The 17,104-nt window shown below is 45.9% G+C and overlaps 2 protein-coding genes across 3 annotated transcripts in view; one reads left to right on the top strand and one right to left on the bottom strand.

The window, feature by feature from the left end:
- OARD1 (O-acyl-ADP-ribose deacylase 1) overlaps positions 1 to 17,060 on the top strand; it is a 357,380-nt gene extending 340,320 nt beyond the window's left edge. Inside the window, exons 8-11 of one of the 2 annotated variants that reach the window (XR_014270003.1) lie at positions 6,758 to 6,819; positions 8,726 to 8,843; positions 9,260 to 9,398; positions 16,755 to 17,060. The gene's annotated coding sequence lies outside the window, so the exon portion shown is untranslated. Of the gene's footprint in view, positions 1 to 6,757; positions 6,820 to 8,725; positions 8,844 to 9,259; positions 9,399 to 9,775; positions 9,852 to 16,754 lie in introns of those variants that run through there. The other variant, XR_014270004.1, reaches the window with a different exon arrangement.
- On the bottom strand, positions 297 to 10,882 carry APOBEC2 (apolipoprotein B mRNA editing enzyme catalytic subunit 2). The gene is made up of 4 exons (XM_082494565.1): positions 10,750 to 10,882; positions 10,189 to 10,349; positions 1,486 to 2,033; positions 297 to 914 (listed from the first exon to the last, which is right to left on the bottom strand). The coding sequence occupies exons 2-3, from the start codon at positions 10,314 to 10,316 to the stop codon at positions 1,493 to 1,495; spliced, it is 669 nt and encodes a 222-aa protein (XP_082350691.1). The 5' UTR covers positions 10,317 to 10,349; positions 10,750 to 10,882; the 3' UTR covers positions 297 to 914; positions 1,486 to 1,492.
- Positions 17,061 to 17,104: the final 44 nt, after the last annotated feature.

Raw genomic sequence — 17,104 nt, 5'->3', positions numbered from 1 at the left:
GATGGGAAGAATGAACCTTATCTGACTTGGTTTCTGAGCTGATGAGGGTCCCTGTGACCCTTGTTTGGTCTGTGCCTTGTTCTATATGGAAAGCGATATGCCCTTTCTGTCGGTCTCCTGCACTTGTGTGTACTTTCAAAATTGTTTTGGCGTATAGTAATTCTCCCTTCTCATCATGCTGCACTTTCAGCTACAAAATATTTCAAATGTGTCTGTCCCCGGATGTCTCGCTTGTCAGATGAAATTTAGGACCTCTTGCAAATAGAGAAGAAGGAACAAACAGTGCTATAGGTTTTTGCAGTGACTTTCAATTTTATTTCACTTTGCTTTTCTCAATTTTATATCACAAACATTGAACAAGGGGAGAAGATATTTGAAATCAAGTACTTGGGGCTCCATCATAGTTTAGAATAGACTAGTTAGCCCTAATTTAAATCATAGCTCTCATTATTGAGGAGGATAAAGGAAGAAAACCTTTTTTTTTTTTTTTTATCTTAAATCACTTTTTTTTTTTTTTAACATTTATGAAGTATGTACTTTCTAAATGCATTTATCTAATTGGCTGCTTTGTTCGAATATCTTTTTTGTCCTAGTATGTGAGGCCTAGAGGCTTTCCTGTAGGTCCGCTGCAATCCATCTCATTCGAGGCTTTAACCACGCTGTACCTTGCCTTCCTTTCTCCTATCAGCAGGGGCAGCATGGGTTGGTCTGGGGTGGGGACGAAGGAACAAAATAAACCAAAAAGAAATCCCAGACACCACAGATCTGTGTTGTATATGTAGTTGTAGTCCATCAGGGCCTAGTCTTCCAGAAGTTGGTACTCCATCCTGCTGGAATCAAAGTTTTGGAAAGCGGGAGTGTCCTAGATTCCAAGGCTGTCGCATCTTTCTTCATAGATCTTTTCTGGATTGGTGCTGGGGAAGGAAAAAGACATGTTAGAAGATTCAGATGCTTTCATGGGTTTTGGCTGAAATGGGTGATTCTCGAGTACCCCTTAAGAAAAAAAAAAAAAAAGGAATTCTGCAATAACTGATTTCCTTTACTGGTTGTTTTGTTAGTGTTGTTTTGTTTTGTTTTTCTAGAGGGCTAGACTTTGCAGAGTGGAGGAAATCCCTTTTTCTCTACATTCCTTTCACTGTTTCCACATGTATCCTAAATATCATGCACGTGGAGAACAATGAGGTATTCTTGTTGTACCTAGTGACCCTAGTACCTTTTTATTCATTGTTCCTGGAGGTGTTTGATGGGGGGGGGGGGGGGGGGGAAGCTCTATGTGTATTACATGTCTGCTGTGGAGGAGCTCACTGTAGTGTTACTACCCTTGAAGGGGTAAGGTACTGCCTAAGGGTATTTTCAATATTCGGGTACAGGCAAACCCAGCGGGTATATATGGCAGTAACGGTTACACCTTTAAGAACATGCAGAAAACTGAGTCTGTAACACTATTAAAAGGAGATAGGTGACCAAGTGGAAATCCTCACTCACGTGAACTTCAGTGCAAAATCTCTGCCAACTTCTCTTCATAATACTGGAAGTTCTCTTGAATGTCCTCCCATGGCACGAAAGCCTTTGCTTCCTCTCCTTCCTCCTGTTCCACAAAGTTCTGCCAGACATACTCAAAGTCTTGAGGCTTCATAATCCTCAGCTTGCAGCCAGCTGACTTCATGTTTTTCAGGGCAGCCTGCATTTCTGGCTCTTCCCACATGAAGAGGCGCCCTACCATGATTGTCAGACGCAGGTTCTTGTTCTTCTTTAGGGTCTCAGTTATCCGATCCGCGCAGGTCACACAGGGACTGGAGGAGACGTACCAGGTGATGTTGTAGCGGAGGCTTGATTCACACTTTGGTAAAATCGTGTTGAAGAAAGCCATCTCTGCATGGGCGGCCGCATGCTCATCTTCCAGGTAACCCCGAGAAGTCACTGACTCTTTGCCTTGGGTCTCAACAACATAACACAGGAAGGTTTTGTTCCTGCCTGAGCTGTATTCCACATTCCTGAACTGGAATTTGAAAAATATGGCTGGGAGGCGCTCCCTGTAGAGAATAAAGAGGAGAGAAGCATTTCAGAGGCAGATAATAAAGGGTTATAGCAATAGTTTAGTTCCTGTGTGTGATCTTGGGCAAGTCACTGCATCTACGATAGCTGTATTTCTCCGTGTATTAAAAGGAGATGCCTTTTAATAAGAGGATAAAAATACATCAGAAACTGTAAGATATTTAGCTAGTTTTGCTGTGTGGTGAGGCTTCCAGGCCCATTCTCATTACCTACTCTTTTTCACTTAATTTTAACAAACTTGTACTGGGAATTTCTGGTATGTGGATATTTGAAGAGCAACTGGGTTCTGAAATGTATTTGTTGAGTCCGATATTTATTGATGTTAAGGAGGGACAGCAATTGGTATTTTCCCAGTCTTAATGCACCCATAGACTGAACTGTTCTCCTGTTTTCTAGGCCATTAACATAGTTCTTTCAGGGTGATGTTGCAATGTAATGTGTGGGATCTGTTGTCCTAAATTGTTAGGATGATAACTCTGGCCTTGCTAATTAAGGTTTTACCCCCAGTGCTTTTGCAGTCTGGACTTCCTCTGAGTAGAGGCAAGCGAGACTGAGTAGTTGCAGTTTTAACGCTTTCTAGATTTACTCTTCCAGTATCAGTTGAATACTAATATTCAGTAGGATGATGTCGTGACTTTAGTTTAATAAAATACCTGAGAAAACTTTGCTATGAAAAAGTGTATTTCCCACTGAAATTTGACAACTTTCATGGATACTACTGATAAACCAGATACTTTTTTTATTTTATTTTTCAATTTGCTGTGCACCTCTTCCATTCTGTGTTTCTAAATGAGCATCATCCAGAGTGAGTCATCGCAGTGAGTATTTGCAGTGCTCCTTCACCCAAACAAGGTAGTCTGCTGTTATTTAGGGAAGTTAAAAATTGAGTCCCTTAAAATACTGTGTATAGCATTTATATATTGGTGACTGAAGAGATGAAAAACAAAAGCTGTATCATCTCGTAGTTCCTGTTCCTTTCTAATGGAGGACCGGGCTTTCCCCATGGCTGCCATAGTATCTAACTGTGGAGTACATACATCCCTACAAGAACTAGTACTTGAAGGATGTTAGGTGGAAAGATGGAAAAGATATTGCTGGCAACGTGCTTTGTGACCTGCTAAATGCTACAAAGGACAGGAGTGAAGACTGCACGGAGCAGCCAAAGTGAAATAATGAAAAGTAGTAACACAACATTTCATTTATTGCACACTAGTAATCTTCCGGCATGTTGTACTCCTCTCATCTGAGCTTTAGATGGACCTGTAACCTTGGTATTCCCAGTGAGGCAATAATGAATCTTTGTAAAACAGTAAGTGTCTTATTCATCCCTGTCTCATCTATAGTCAGGTTATAATGTTGGGCCTCTCCAGGGGGTACACTGAGCAAAGGTCAGGAGAGATTCTCAGACTCTTGGAAATTTTAATTGGGGAGAGCAACGAGGCTGCAGGAGTAAGTGGCAAAGCGTCGTGCTGCTGAGAGGAAAGAGCCATTTGTGATGCAGCATCTCGCAAGATGTCTCCAGAGGCAGTGGAAGAGAACGGTATGGAAAAGAGTGAAGAGAATCAAAATCAGGATGTTACGCTGGCTTAGTAATGTGGGAACGAGGAGTGAATGTGCTGCCAGTTTGCTGGTGGGAAACGCCGGTACGAAAACGTGGGGTGGTTACAGGTCAGGACTAAGGGCTGTTAGTGAAGAGCTGGATCTGACGCCTTCTAATATTAGTGGATGTCCTCGTATAGCGTGTAATGGAGAAGGCTTTGCTAGGGCTGCACGAGGAGCCTCTGCAAGTCAGAGGGGTTGAAAGGGGAATGTCTGAGCAGAAAGACCAGAGAGCAGGCGCTTAGGAGTGCTGCGTGTAATGCCTGCCTGCAAATACTACCTTATGTACTGTGAGCGAATGGCTTTTTGCTTAGAAAAGGATTGGAAAGAGTGTACTGTCTAAATACATAACTAAATTATAGTTACAGTAAATTATAGCTGTTGTCAAGCTTCTTCGGCAGTGTTATTTTAAAAGTTTAAGTACAATTTTCCAATGTTTGATTCTACTTACAAAGTTTCAGAAATTTCTCTTCAGTATGTATATATTCCATACTTGTCATAAGGCAGCCAGAAATTTTCTTGCTGCAAAAGTCCTATGGCATTTTGGGCTTTTGAGAGAGTTGAAACATAAAAGGACACCCTCTCTGTTTTTTGTGATACTACAGCGGTATCTAGGGTCCATTTGGTCCTGCTGCACAGATTTGCAGTAAAAGGCCTGGAGTTATAGTTCCCGCTTCTGTTTTGGATTTCCCAACAGCGTGATTTGACAGATGAACAACTTCTCTTGGAATATCAGTGTACTGCACCAGCCAAATGGTGTGAGAGTCGACGTGGTTAGGTTGGCACAGTTGTGCTTTGTGCTGAGAGAGGAAGATCAGTACTCTTCCAAATGCAGCGAGATGTATGAGTTGAAAGAGTTTTGTTCATAGAATTGCATCTACGCTGGGAATATCTACTGGTGCTGTCGGTCCGGGACCACCGTAATTCTTTTCACATATCATTGATTCATGACAGTGGAAGTTTAGAGTACAAGTTTGGCTTTAGAAGTTTTATAGAAGCAGATTTTCAGCTGCTTCTTAAACGATATAATTAAACCCTTAACGTTGTTCAGTTCTGCTTAGATGAGATCTGCACAAGACAGGACTTAAACAATAGCAAAGCCTCTTTGGGAGCTTTCCATGCTATTACTGTTGTAGCTGGCAGCGTATTAATGAGGGATGAGAAGCAGCAGTGTGGATGCAGACTTTTAGTTTGATTAATGAGCCGATAAATCGTGCTGCTTTGGTATGATTTGGTTTATGGTTCTCTGGTTTGCATGGAGAGTTTGCACAAGCCTAGAAAAGGGAAGCTTGCACAATTTCTAAGCTACCCAGAAAGACTACTTTAACGTTTTTTTTTCTTGGCATTTTGATCTCCCTTACATTAGGTAACTTAAAGTTACCTGTTAGACCAAGTCTCAGTTTCTTTAAGATGAATTTCAAGACTTCCATTGATTTTATTAAAGCGCATTATCAGACTCTAATTTAGCGTAGTGCCTCTTATTCCCCAAACTCCTTTCTCTTGTTCTTTGAGACAAAAAAAAACCCACACATCCTTCTGAGAATTACGTTTTCCTGCTTTATATCCTGGGTAATGAATAGTTCTTTGCTTAACAATTTAATGATTCTTTAATTAATGTTTTCTTTTAAGTCCAGCTGTGCTGGGTCTGACATAAGCCACCCATTGCCTTGTTTCGCAGCTAAGTTTGTAAGGCCACAATAAGTTGTTTTCAAATAGCATCATCATGTATTTAATTGTGGCACATCAGAGTCACATGGCAGTTCATTCCTGATTTAAGTCTGTTGACTGCGCAGCGGTTAGTTACGTCAGGGATGAGACGGAGTCTGCACGAGCTGCAGTGATCTCTTCCAGGATGTATTGACTCAGAGGTGTATTTAGTCAGACCTTTCAGATGGATTTTATCGCTTATCATCTCGCCGTCTGTCTAAGATTATCTGGGATGTACACCTGAATCTGCTCTCCTAGCAACATGGAATATGCATCAGCTTAATAAGTTTCCGATAAAGAATATAAACAAAGCTAAGGGCGTTTTCCAAGTCTGTAAGTAGCTGGCTGAGAGCTTGGAAAATTCGCTGCTGATGGATACGTAGGCACCAATGAGCCACGTGTGCTAGTTGGCGAGGATCTGCTTAATCCCCCGTAAACCAGAGCAGGGAGGACATTTCAGCACAAATGAGAATTGTAAACTTCTGTCCTGACAGGGCTTAGCTGAGTCCTTGCTGTGTGACTCCTCCCAGCCGTGGGGACTCGGGCAAGGTGTCTCCGGTCCTGGGAGTAACTGGAAAACCCCGGAGCGGGTGATTCAGCAGTGAAAGAATGGGCAAGAACAAACCATGTGTACCGTAGGACTGCGTACGTGCTTAAACGCTGTCTGCTGTGCAGTCTCACCGGTGAGTTACAGCAGGCTCGGCAGACCACCCTCATCACTTCCTGCAGAGTGAGGTATCGGAATGGTGGCGTTTATTTGGGTAGATTAAAACTCTCTGCAAACAGTTGAGCATCGAAATACATCCCGCAAAGTGAGGTATCGGAATGGTGGTGTTTATTTGGGTAGATTAAAACTCTCTGCAAACAGTTGAGCATCGAAATACATCCCCCAAATTGCTATGTCAACTGCTACAAGAAACTAAGCCAACTTCTTTGGAAACTGCAGGTTAGCTTTGAGTAGACTGTTTCTGAGTAAACGGCTGATTCTTGGCGAGCCTGTTGCCTGTGTTTGAATGACAGGTGGTGCACAAATCACAGATTCCCAGACTGGGCAGGGTTGGAAGGGACCTCTGGAGATCATCTAGTCCAACCCCCCTGCCAGAGCAGAGACACCTACAGCAGGTGATGTTGATGTTAATATTATCTTTTTTTTGTTTGTTTGGTTTTTTTTTTTTTTTTGTTCCACCATTAAGGAAGGATAATGCTAACAAACCATGCCCAGGAGATGGGAGTTCCATTCTCATATTTTCTTGTACTGGAAGCTGTACTGCTATAAATGCTAAACATAAAAATCATGTGATCTTGCATGTGACTTTTCAATCTATTAAAATATATGGATTTCAGATATTTCAGTGACTAGGCTAATTGCTTTTCTGCTTTTGGTTTTTTCTTGCAGTTAGTGAAGTTTTGCCATTTCCCTCTCCAGTAAAGCCATCGTATTCAGTGTAAGACTTGCAGGTAAGTTTTATGTACCTGGAAGGTTCTTTTAAAAATTGTTTACAGGCACTGAACTGTCACAATACTCTTAATAATCACCTCCTCCAGCAGCAGGATGCGGGTGGTCACACCTCTCACTTGCAGTGTGAAGGAAGGAAAAGTTGAAATCTTCATTCTCCTGCTTCTCCGAGGATCATCATTAAATGGTGATCTTTAGGGATTTTCTAAATGCCCCCAACCTAACTTATCGAGGTGGTTGCCCTGAGTAGCAAAGTGTTTTGACCTATGTTAGACCATATTGAGATGAAAAAGATTAAAAATTTTGAGGCAGAAGCCTCAATCTGTAGGAATGGTACTGGACTGAACAAAGGATGTGCATTTAAGCTTGCTGAGATAAGGTGGGCTGGAGGAATACAGCAGCTGCCCAGCACGACCCCGGCACGACTGCGTGCTGGGCAGGAGAGAATGAGAATTTCTAATGAGAGACTAAAACCATGGGATTATCTAAAAGATGCTGTAAACTAGTAGGACATATTCCTCGGATTTAAATATTTGTTGAATGACCGTTTATACTACGGTCTTAGGTTATTTGAGCCGATAAAATGGTGTCCTTTTGCTCGCTCCTCGCAAACTTCACAAATAAACACGTTCATGCTGGGCTTATTGATTCTAGAAAGCCCATAATGATCCACTGTCACAGGAACCGGGGGTTTATCACTGCTAGAAGGAGCCTCATTTACACCCTGGGGAAAGTGTAAATAAATGTGTCTACTTAAATGTCATGAAATGTACACAGATGGAGCTTATATTTATCCAAGACTGTGTTGAGCCAAATGTTGACAAAAAAAGGGGTTAATATTCTTAAACAGAGTGATTAGGTTCCCGGGATTTTTCTTGTAAGCCAGACTCCTTAGAGCTATAAGCAACAGCTTGAAAATTTGGCTGTGTGTCATGAGATGCCCTTAATCCAAGGGCTAAAACTGAAATGCAGTGTAATTGAATTTAAGTGCTTCCACAGTTGCGGTTATGTGTTTTCTCATAATTCACATAACTGGCTTTATTGGCTGAAAATTTGTAAATAATTAGAAAGATCCAAGCAGTGATCATAGCAGGTTGAGGCACAGTCTAAACTCACGGTGTACTTCTTAAAATGAAAGTAAAAACTGCTGGGTTTTTCTCTAGCTCTTTCAGGGTCCTTCAGGATTTCTGCTTTACTTCTTCCTTCACACCTTTACCAGCCAGCATATTAGCAACCAACTAATAATCAGAGCAGACTTGGTCAGGAATTCACCAGATATTTATAAGCGCTTTCCAAATAGCGTTGTGATGAGGACGGTATAAATACATACTGACAGCTCTGTGGGCCCTCACCAAATGTCTGAGTACTTTCATTTCAGAAACTTAAGCCCCCTGTCTTGCCTGGTGTCAGGGGATAGAATGTGAAACTCAGCTGGTACCGGCTTACCGTATGTAGATGCCACAGCGCGGACTTTAACTCATCCCTAGAAGAGCGGTACCCGAGGCTTCCTTGCATCACTCGCCGCTTTTACCGTAGTACCTCTGCCCGCTGCAGTTCCAGCGGCGCAGCTCGCTCCGCCGCCTCGGCAGTTCATTTTCCTATTCTTACCCCTTTCTGCAAGGGCACGTCATAGAATCATAGAATGGTTAGAGTTGGAAGGGGCCTTAAAGATGATCCGATGAAAATGTCACACAGCTCACGTGCAGTGTGTGGGAAGGTAAAAGTTGAAATCTCCATCCTCCTGCTTTTCTGAAGTTCATCATTAAATGGTGATCTTTAGGGATTTTCTAAATGCCTCAGACCTAATGACGTGTCATCCCTCGCGTTCTTTCTGCCGCCTTTCCGGAGGGGAAAGTCCTGTCAAATTCTGCAACGCCCTTGTCGTTTCAACAAATAATTTCATTGCAGGATGACGTGAGGAAGTAGTTTTCATCCATGATTAGCGCACCAATTCCTGTCCAGGTCGTTGGGGTTAGCAAGGAAGTTTGAAGATACTGCCTGATGCTTTAGCATTTCTAATTGCAAGGTGAGTGCCGTAAGGCTGAAAAATCCAATTTCCTCATTGAGATTCATTTTTAGTACATCTTAAGTGTCTGGAAGTTGTCACTGTATGTGCCGTAGGTCTAGTGGTTTAGATAAACCATTTCAGGTGTCCTAACTCCGTTCCTGGCAGAGGGATGTGCTTAAGTCACTGCTCTAGCAGACGTGTTACTGCTGCGATTGTGTATGACAGAGACCGAAGGCCGTGAGCAGCCCCAGCCCAAGAACTGATTTGTCAGAGCAGACACACTTTAAGAAGAAAATGTGTTTTTCACCCCTGTGCAGGAATGTAGCCCAATTGTGTGAGATCAGACAGAGGTGCTGTCCTGCCTCATGCATCGTTTTCGGAAATGCCAGCCAATATTTTTCAATTTATTTCTTTTTTTTAATCTTTCTTACCAGTGACCATGCCACAGGCAGAAGGATTCCAAGTGGGATTTTAGAGCCTGGCCTGAGCTTTGCATTCAAGCAGCTGGAAGAAATCACGGTTTGGGTTTAGGCTCTGGGAGCGCTGACTTAGTGACTCCGAAGGGGACCAGAGGTAAGAATGACATCGGGCATCTCGCTGCTACTGCAGTGAGCATTTTGAAATGCTTAGAGATAGCAGATTACAGAGTTTTTTCTAGTTGCAGCTGTCAATTATATCTGACAGAGTTCAGCTTCCTAGTAGATCTCTGTTGTATCTGCCTGTTTCAAAGGCTGGGCTCCGGAGCAAAAGGAGCTGCTTGCTGCTTTGCTGTCATGAAAACTGCCTGTTGTTTTGGTGCCTTTCTGTGAGTTCGGCTTTTTTGAAAGTCGGTTTCCAGCTGTGGGTGTGGAGCCCTTGAAAATACAGACTTTTAGCTCTCTTGAAAAACCTATACCTTAGGTCCGTAAAGCAAATCAGCCATAGCAGGGGTATTTTTTCCTAATCCACAGATAGAGAAACTTTCAGACAAGAACCATTGATCACACCGAGAAATCAATATTCAGTGCTCATCACGGGCCAATACCTTCCATCCTGATATCATCAGGCAAGCGATCCCCGTGCAGTCAGTGGGACTACTTGCACTGTGAGGGACTCAGTCAACGCTGTAGAAACAGACCCGCTTGTATAAAACAAACAGCTTTGCCTGCCTGCCTGCTGTGAATCCATCCTCTGTAAAACTCGGGGAAACTTTCAACAAAATCCCACAATAGCGAAAGCCCTACTTACATTGTTTAAGATTACTCAGAAGTGCACTGGCTGAAGATGCCGTCTTTAATTACCCAACGTAAGAGCTGAGGCAGAGACCTCTGAACATCCCCACTTCACTCTCTCGCGCCCGCATATATACGTCTCAACCTCTTACCCCGTCACGATTTCAAATGGTGGCAGGTCTTCCCGCTTCAACTTCTTCTTCTTTTTTTCCTCGCCCTCTTCTGCGTTGTCAGGTTCACCGTTCTGGGTGTTGCTGGGCTCCTCCTGCTTTTCTGCCATCTTCTTGGGTGTAGGGGTATTAAGTTATGGCCACTGGGAAAAAGAAAGAGCAATTTCTGAGAGCTCTAAGGGAGAGAAGGCAGCAGAGGGAGGAGGGAAAAACAGAGCTGGGAGTTCCTGCACTAGGCACAGTTGTCGGGAGCTAAATATGGAACAAAGCAGCAGTGGTAGAGGCTGGATGGGGTAGGATGACCCAGGGCTCTCAGATGTCGCCTCCTTCCCTTCCTTTCTCTAGGTCTTTTTAACAATCCCTCTAGCTCCCCTTTTAATTTAAAATTAAGTGACGACTTCACTGTGGGCGGGTTAAGCAACGGATGGAAAATCCTGGAAGCATAAGTATCTATTTATCCATCAGTGTGACAGAGAGCTGGCAAGGTGCAGGGCTGGCAGCCTCTCCGTCTACCTCCTTTTGCCAGTTTATTATATTGCTGACCTTGAAGGACCACTGTTTTGGCTCAGGCAAGAGGGGAAAGGGGCAGTCCCCGTTTGGCTTGCTGAAAAGTCCCCATGGGTGGTGGATTTGGCCTCATGGGCCACCTGGAGGATCACAGCAGGAGACATGCCTTCCCTTCCACCCTGCTCGTCCATGCAGGGACAATGAAACCAGGAGCTGACCGGGGTGAAATCTGCCTTGTTGAAGTTGGTGTCAGATCTTACTGGTGTAAAAACAAGGCAGAACCTTCTCCCAGATGTTTTAAAGTCAGCCTTGCGATTCGCAGTGGGGCAGTATTTCTGGTGCAGGGCAATTCCAAGTGCACGTGCTGAGCGTCTGCCCATCATTTTGTATTTTTTCCTCTCGGTTTTCCAAATGTTTGAGAAGCGCCCAGCATGCTGGGAGCGATGACATAGCTAGGTAAGAGTAAGCGGTTGAAAGCTGCTGGGCTTAGTGACTCTTGCAGTATTTCTTAGTTTCTTTCACCTTTGGTGCCGCAGAGGATGCAGATGTTGAGCGAGGGATTGCACTGGAGCCAAAGAGCGGCAGAGGTGCGATGAGCAGTGAGGTGTGTGTGGTTATGCGGTAATAACTGGGACTGGTGTGCCGAGGACAGAGTACCGGAGACGTTCTGGTACGGCACTTAATTGGGATTCGCCTGAGCCAGCGTGGGTGCGGAGTCTGCCTTTCGCACAAAGAGAAATGAGAAGGACTATAAAGATTTTATTGACGCGAGTTTGGGATGTTTGGTTTGCTCGGCGCTGTATCAAGCACATTTCCTGAAGAGGCTGTGGTAACTTAGAAGGATGCTCGGGGGTAACGTAGCTTTCACGTGAGCACTAAAAAGAGTTTTATATGGTTGGGATGGGTTGGGTTGGGGGGGAGGGGGTGTCTTTTTTTTTTCTTCAGGGTTATGTGAAAATCTTCCAATTTTTCCCTCTAAATTGAAATTATTTAAAATTTGTGTAAATCCCACGTGAGCCAAGCCTAATGAAAACCTGAGTAAGATTTTTTTCTCAGAGACTAATCCTGCTGTGCCGTGAGGGTGAAAGGAAATGGAAAACGTGTAGCTGTGCGGAACTCGTGTTTTAGCCAAAGCATATTGGAATTCCAATCTCCAGTACCTTGGGTTCCGCACTTAGTTCGGAATCCACCGTCATCAAGATTTGGATAAATATGAAATATTAAGCTATATTTGACTGAGTATTCAGTCTGTACTGAGTGGAAAACCTGCTCTTAGCTTGAGGAGGATAAACTGCATTCTGTAGCAATCAAATGGGTATGAATAACTGCTTTCAGGCCACACTCGGTCTTTGTGATACTGTTGTAGTCGGCTCTTTAGAGACTTTAGAGGGGTTTGCACTATTGCAAAGCGAAATGAATTTATGCCATTGGGCAGATAATTTATTATCCTAGATAATAAATATTTAATTATTAATGTCATAGATAATACATTATCATAGATAATTCAGTCCGCCTGCTCTTTCCAGTCCCCTTGCTAACAACAGCCCGCCTTTCTGTGCTCCAATATCCTTTGCAGCTTTGCGTTAGTAACATCATTTGAAATGCAGTCGTTCTGGGGACACAGCCCCCCCCTTTCACTCCCACACTGTTTGCTGGTGATGAGAAGTTGTTTATTTGGTGACTGACACAGCTGGCATGGAGAGTATTGTGACAACAGCGCAATCAAGGATTTGACAAGTTCCAAGACATCCTATCTGTGGAACATATATCTTTCATTTTCATGGTGCAGAATTTTTATTTATTTTTAAGCTTAAAATACTTTCCTGGTGGGCAGGTGTAGTGTTTTTCCCCTTGCATGGTCGCTACGCTCAAATTCCAACTCCCCTGTCCAGTTACTCTCACCTTTGACATTTCGGGCAGTGCTTTCGGGGATGGGAATCCTCTCTTAATGAGTGACAGCTTGTTTCCTTCGTACCCTTATACTTAAAAGAAGCATTCCAGCCCCTCTTCAGTCCCTCTGACCCACTTTTCTTTATTTTTGGAAGCTCTTGCCGGCTGGGGTCCCATCTTTCCTGCAGCCTTTGGCTTTCACTGGCCTGGCCCCTCCGCAGGGCTCAGGGCTGAGCTCTAATCTAATCTGGGGAATGTGGCACTGAGACTCTGCCTCTGTTCCCCAGCTGCTTCGCAGCTCCATCTAGGGCAGTGCACTAAACAGTCATGATCCACCCCCCTGCAGCGTCTGCCTGCGCCAAAAATATAAAGGGACGCCACCGAGTTGCTGTCAATCTGACATTTTGCGTTAGAGCCATGGGAATGAAAGCTTTGATCAGTTTTGTTTGGTTGTTTTTAAGTGACCCTGGTTCCCCCGGAGTGCGTGCATGGGCCTAAGGACTGAAGGCAGTGATGGAAATGCTTTTTCCGTCAGCTAGTCGGGAGGGGGAGCTGGGGCACGGGTGCGGAGTGGGGCCGGGGATGCGGCTAGCCTCACGTAGGGACCTCCCGATGGCACTTGGCTTCACTAAAATCGTTGCGCTTCCAACCAGCGTTTTTATTGAGGCTTCAATCCACCCGGCCCCTCTCCCCACTGATTTAATGGTTTATTTGGTTGACTGTGAATTTCGTTCTGCGTGGAGAGCCCTGCACAGCGCAATCGCTGTTCAGCCGCAGAAGAGGCACAAGAGATCCATACCCGTGTTGGGCTACAAAGATGATGAGGGGACCGGAGCCTCTCTCTTATGAGGAAAGGCTGAGGGCCGTGGGGCTTTTCAGTCTGGAAAAAAGCAGACTGAGGGGGGATCTTATCAATACTTATCAATCCTTAAAGGGCGGGTGCCGGGGGATGGGAATGGTCTTTTGTCAGTGGTGCCCAGTGACAGGACAGGAGGGAACGGGCACAAACGTGACCATGGGCAGTTCCATCTCAACCTGAGGAGGGACTTCTCTCCTGTGCGGGCGGCAGAGCACTGGCACAGCTGCCCAGAGAGGGGGGGAGTCTCCCCCTCTGGAGCCATTCCAAACCCGCCTGGAGGTGTCCTGTGCCACTGCTGGAGGTGCCCCTGCTCTGGCGGGGGGTGGCACTGGGGGGGGCTCCAGAGGGCCCTTCCAGCCCTCACCAGTCTGGGATGCTGTGATTCTCACCCAGGGAGAATGAGAATCAGTCCATTGCCTCTCCCCGATCCCTCTCCCCACCCCAAGGGCTAAACTGAGCTGGTTTCCAGCAGACCTCTGTGGCCTCTCCCAGTCCCATTGCACTGGATGCGGCCAGTGGCTGTGGACTCTTCCCTTGTAGGTAATCCTCTCCAGCAGCTGCACCTCGTATGGGGGGAAACCCCCTCTCTATCCTGTGACAGATGTGTCCCACAACATCTGGTGGTCTGTCTCCCTCTATTTTAAATGGTCTGGCTTCACTGTGTCTGGGCATCGAGGCCGGGATGCCTGAATGGAGTGGGATGAAGTAATAGGGGAGGAGTAGACCTCAAAGCCACCAAACCTGCAGTAAGACTTGAAGAGCTGTCTGCGTGGGAACGCTGCCAGCAGCGGCGACTGCTAGCAAGGCAGGGCTAAGGTAACCTCCTCTCCTGGGAGAAGCTTTCTGGCTTTGCCGGAGTGTTGGATATGAAGGTCTGATCCTGCATCTGTCCAAGTCCATAAGAGTTCCTCCACTGACTTTAGAGGCATCTCTGAACAGTCTGAGGACATTTTCCCCATGTTAAATAAGTATCTCCCATAGAGTACTCTACCCGTATTCCCCTGACCCGTCTCCCGGCAGGTCGTCTGCTGTCCCTCTAATTGCAGCAGGAGTCACTTTCCTGAAGTTAAAATGCCGTTACCATTTCCCGATCACAAAGGGGCAGTAGAAGAGACCTGGCTGCAAAAGTGCTTGCCAGGAAAAGGCGGCTTTTATTGCGTTCTTGGGCTGGAGGAACATTTTTTGGATAGATGCGAGCGTGAAATAAGACACTGGCTGCGTGAGTCATGGCTCAGCCGTGCTCTCTATTCCGAGGGGACAGCTGGTGGCACCAACAAAACGTCTCCCTAGATACATTGTCTGGCAGCAGTCCCCTTCCTGCTTTTTCCAGCTGTAACTACCGTTACGCGATAAATAAATAAACGCTCTGACAGTGATGTGCAGAGGCAGCTTTCCTTCTCTCGGCCCCAGGCGGGTTTGGAATGGCTCCAGAGGGGGAGACTCCCCCCCTCTCTGGGCAGCTGTGCCAGTGCTCTGCTGCCCGCACAGGAGAGAAGTCCCTCCTCAGGTTGAGATGGAACTGCCCATGGTCACGTTTGTGCCCGTTCCCTCCTGTCCTGTCACTGGGCACCACTGAACACAGACCGTTCCCATCCCCCGGCACCCGCCCTCGAAGGATTGATCAGCATTGATAAGATCCCCCCTCAGTCTTCTCTTCAGACTGAAAAGCCCCACGGCCCTCAGCCTTTCAAAGGCTGGGAAGGGACCAGGGCAGAAGTCGGGCAACACTGGAGTTGGCCGCTGCAGGGTTTGACCTGGAGGATGCCCACGTCCCTCTGCGGGGCGGCAGCTCCCCGTGAAACCACATCAGAGCTGCCTCCAGCCATGGTGCAGGCAGAGATAAGTGATGCTCTTGCCTCCTTGCCCGCCTTATCTTCTCCCCGGCCCGTGGTCCCCAGCCCTCGCACACCCGTTACCACGCTGCTGTAGTTTTGTTGGCCGTTTGGCCAATGAATTTGAAGCCCAACTGGAAGTCCATGACAGCTCCCAGCAGCACAACCACCTTCTTGCTGGGTTTCTGCTGCAGTTTTACCCGGAGCAGCTTGAGGGGAAGGTCAGCCCCAGCCATGCTGCAGGTGCTCAAAGCCACAGGAATTTATATTCTGCTAATGAAGGGGCGGTGGGGAGAGCTGCCAGCCCGTAGTCAGCTCTCTGAAGTTTACATTCACGCAGCAGCAAATCCCCTCTAGCGTTTGACTCTATATTTTAACACAGCTCCAGACATCAGCAAATCAATTAAAATTCCTCTCTACCGAAGCCAGAGCGTTTTCTGGAACCGCTGGTGAATTACTGAACGGGACAAGGCTTAGGGAAAGAGGCTGGACTAAAAGGCAGAAAGATTTTGTTTATGCACAAATATTGTGTATCCAGCAGCCGGGGGATGTGCCCTTTGGGGCAAGATCAAGTGTAACGATCCGTTTAATATCAAATACGTCTTTCTGGAAAGACTGGCTGAGGTTCGAAGAGAGGGATCACCGTTAGACATGGTGATCTGAGAGGTGGCTCTTCTCTCTAAATGCCACGACCCCACGAGAGCCGTCACGAATGCACGGCCTTTGTCTGAGTCACTGCTTGAATCGTGTAGACCGCGACATGTCCCGTTGTGGGTTATGAATGTTCCTGACGCTGGGTGGGACGCGGGATCCATTCCATAACCTAATTTTAGGGGGGGGGGAGGGCTGGACAAACACCTTGCATGCCCACTAAGGTGATCCAGTGGTGATCTGCTTAGTGCCGGCATAAGCAAAACATCCCTCGGCTCCTCCTGGATCCCCTGGGAAAAGGGGTCCCTCGGGATGGGGGTGTATGGCGGGGGGAGAGCTCATACATGTGAAATCCCCTTTCTCACTCAGAGGCAAAATGTCACTGACTTTAGCAAGCCAGGTCCCGAACCACACGTTGGGTTTCTAGCACCTCTCTGGTTTGGGTTTTTTTTCCTCTTCCCTTTAATCTGTGTGTAACGCAGGGGCGGACCCCGGCGGGGGCTGCACGGCCACGGGCTGCTTTCCAGCCCCGGCGGGAGCGGGAGCAGCAGCCCCGTTGCGGGAACGGGGCCCCTCCAGATTCACACGGGCAGAAGCTGATTTTGGTCTGCGCCGCACAATATAACTAAGGCATTTTCTAAATGGCTGACTTTGGAAAGTCATTGAAGTTATTTTTATGCAAGGGGCTTTAGTGTATCTGTTTAAATAGCAAATATACTAAATGATGCTTTAAATATTAATACAAGAGGGTGCTTTGCTGAATTTAACTTTGTCAATTGATTTCAAGCTATTATGTGTATTGCATGTAGGAACATTTGCTGGTTTTGCTGCCTGCAAGAAAATGCAAGAAGTAAAGAAGAGCGATTGGTGCCCTTATAGGTGGACTGGAAGGAAGAGGAACTGAACTGAAGACAAGAACAAGTCAGCTAGTCACACCGGGAGGGAAAACGTGAAAAGATCAAAAAAAATCTGTTACTCTTAATTCCAGATGTTCCTTTACCTGCAGAAAAAAATGTGAAGACGGGGAAGGAGGACTAATTTATGAAAGCTGCTCAAATATGCATCCATATATTTATATTTGGAAATGTTATTAAAACATTGCAGGTTTGAACCGGGTCTAGAGTCACTTACCAACTTCATTGTGACTTAAATAATATTT

This window comes from Vanellus vanellus (genome assembly GCF_965231255.1).
Source record: "Vanellus vanellus genome assembly, chromosome: 23".
NCBI lineage: Eukaryota > Metazoa > Chordata > Aves > Charadriiformes > Charadriidae > Vanellus > Vanellus vanellus.
The sequence above is the reverse complement of the archived record's forward strand: the minus strand, read 5'-3'. Positions and strand labels throughout refer to the sequence as shown.

What these genes read in the sequence shown, in the direction of transcription:
- APOBEC2 (XM_082494565.1), bottom strand. Translation starts at nt 10,316, where the DNA reads ATGGCAGAAAAGCAGGAGGAGCCCAGCAACACCCAGAACGGTGAACCT. An exon ending in CCATTTGAAATCGTGACGGG is followed by an intron (nt 2,034 to 10,188) that starts GTAAGAGGTTGA and finishes TATTCTCTACAG; the next exon opens with GGAGCGCCTCCCAGCCATAT.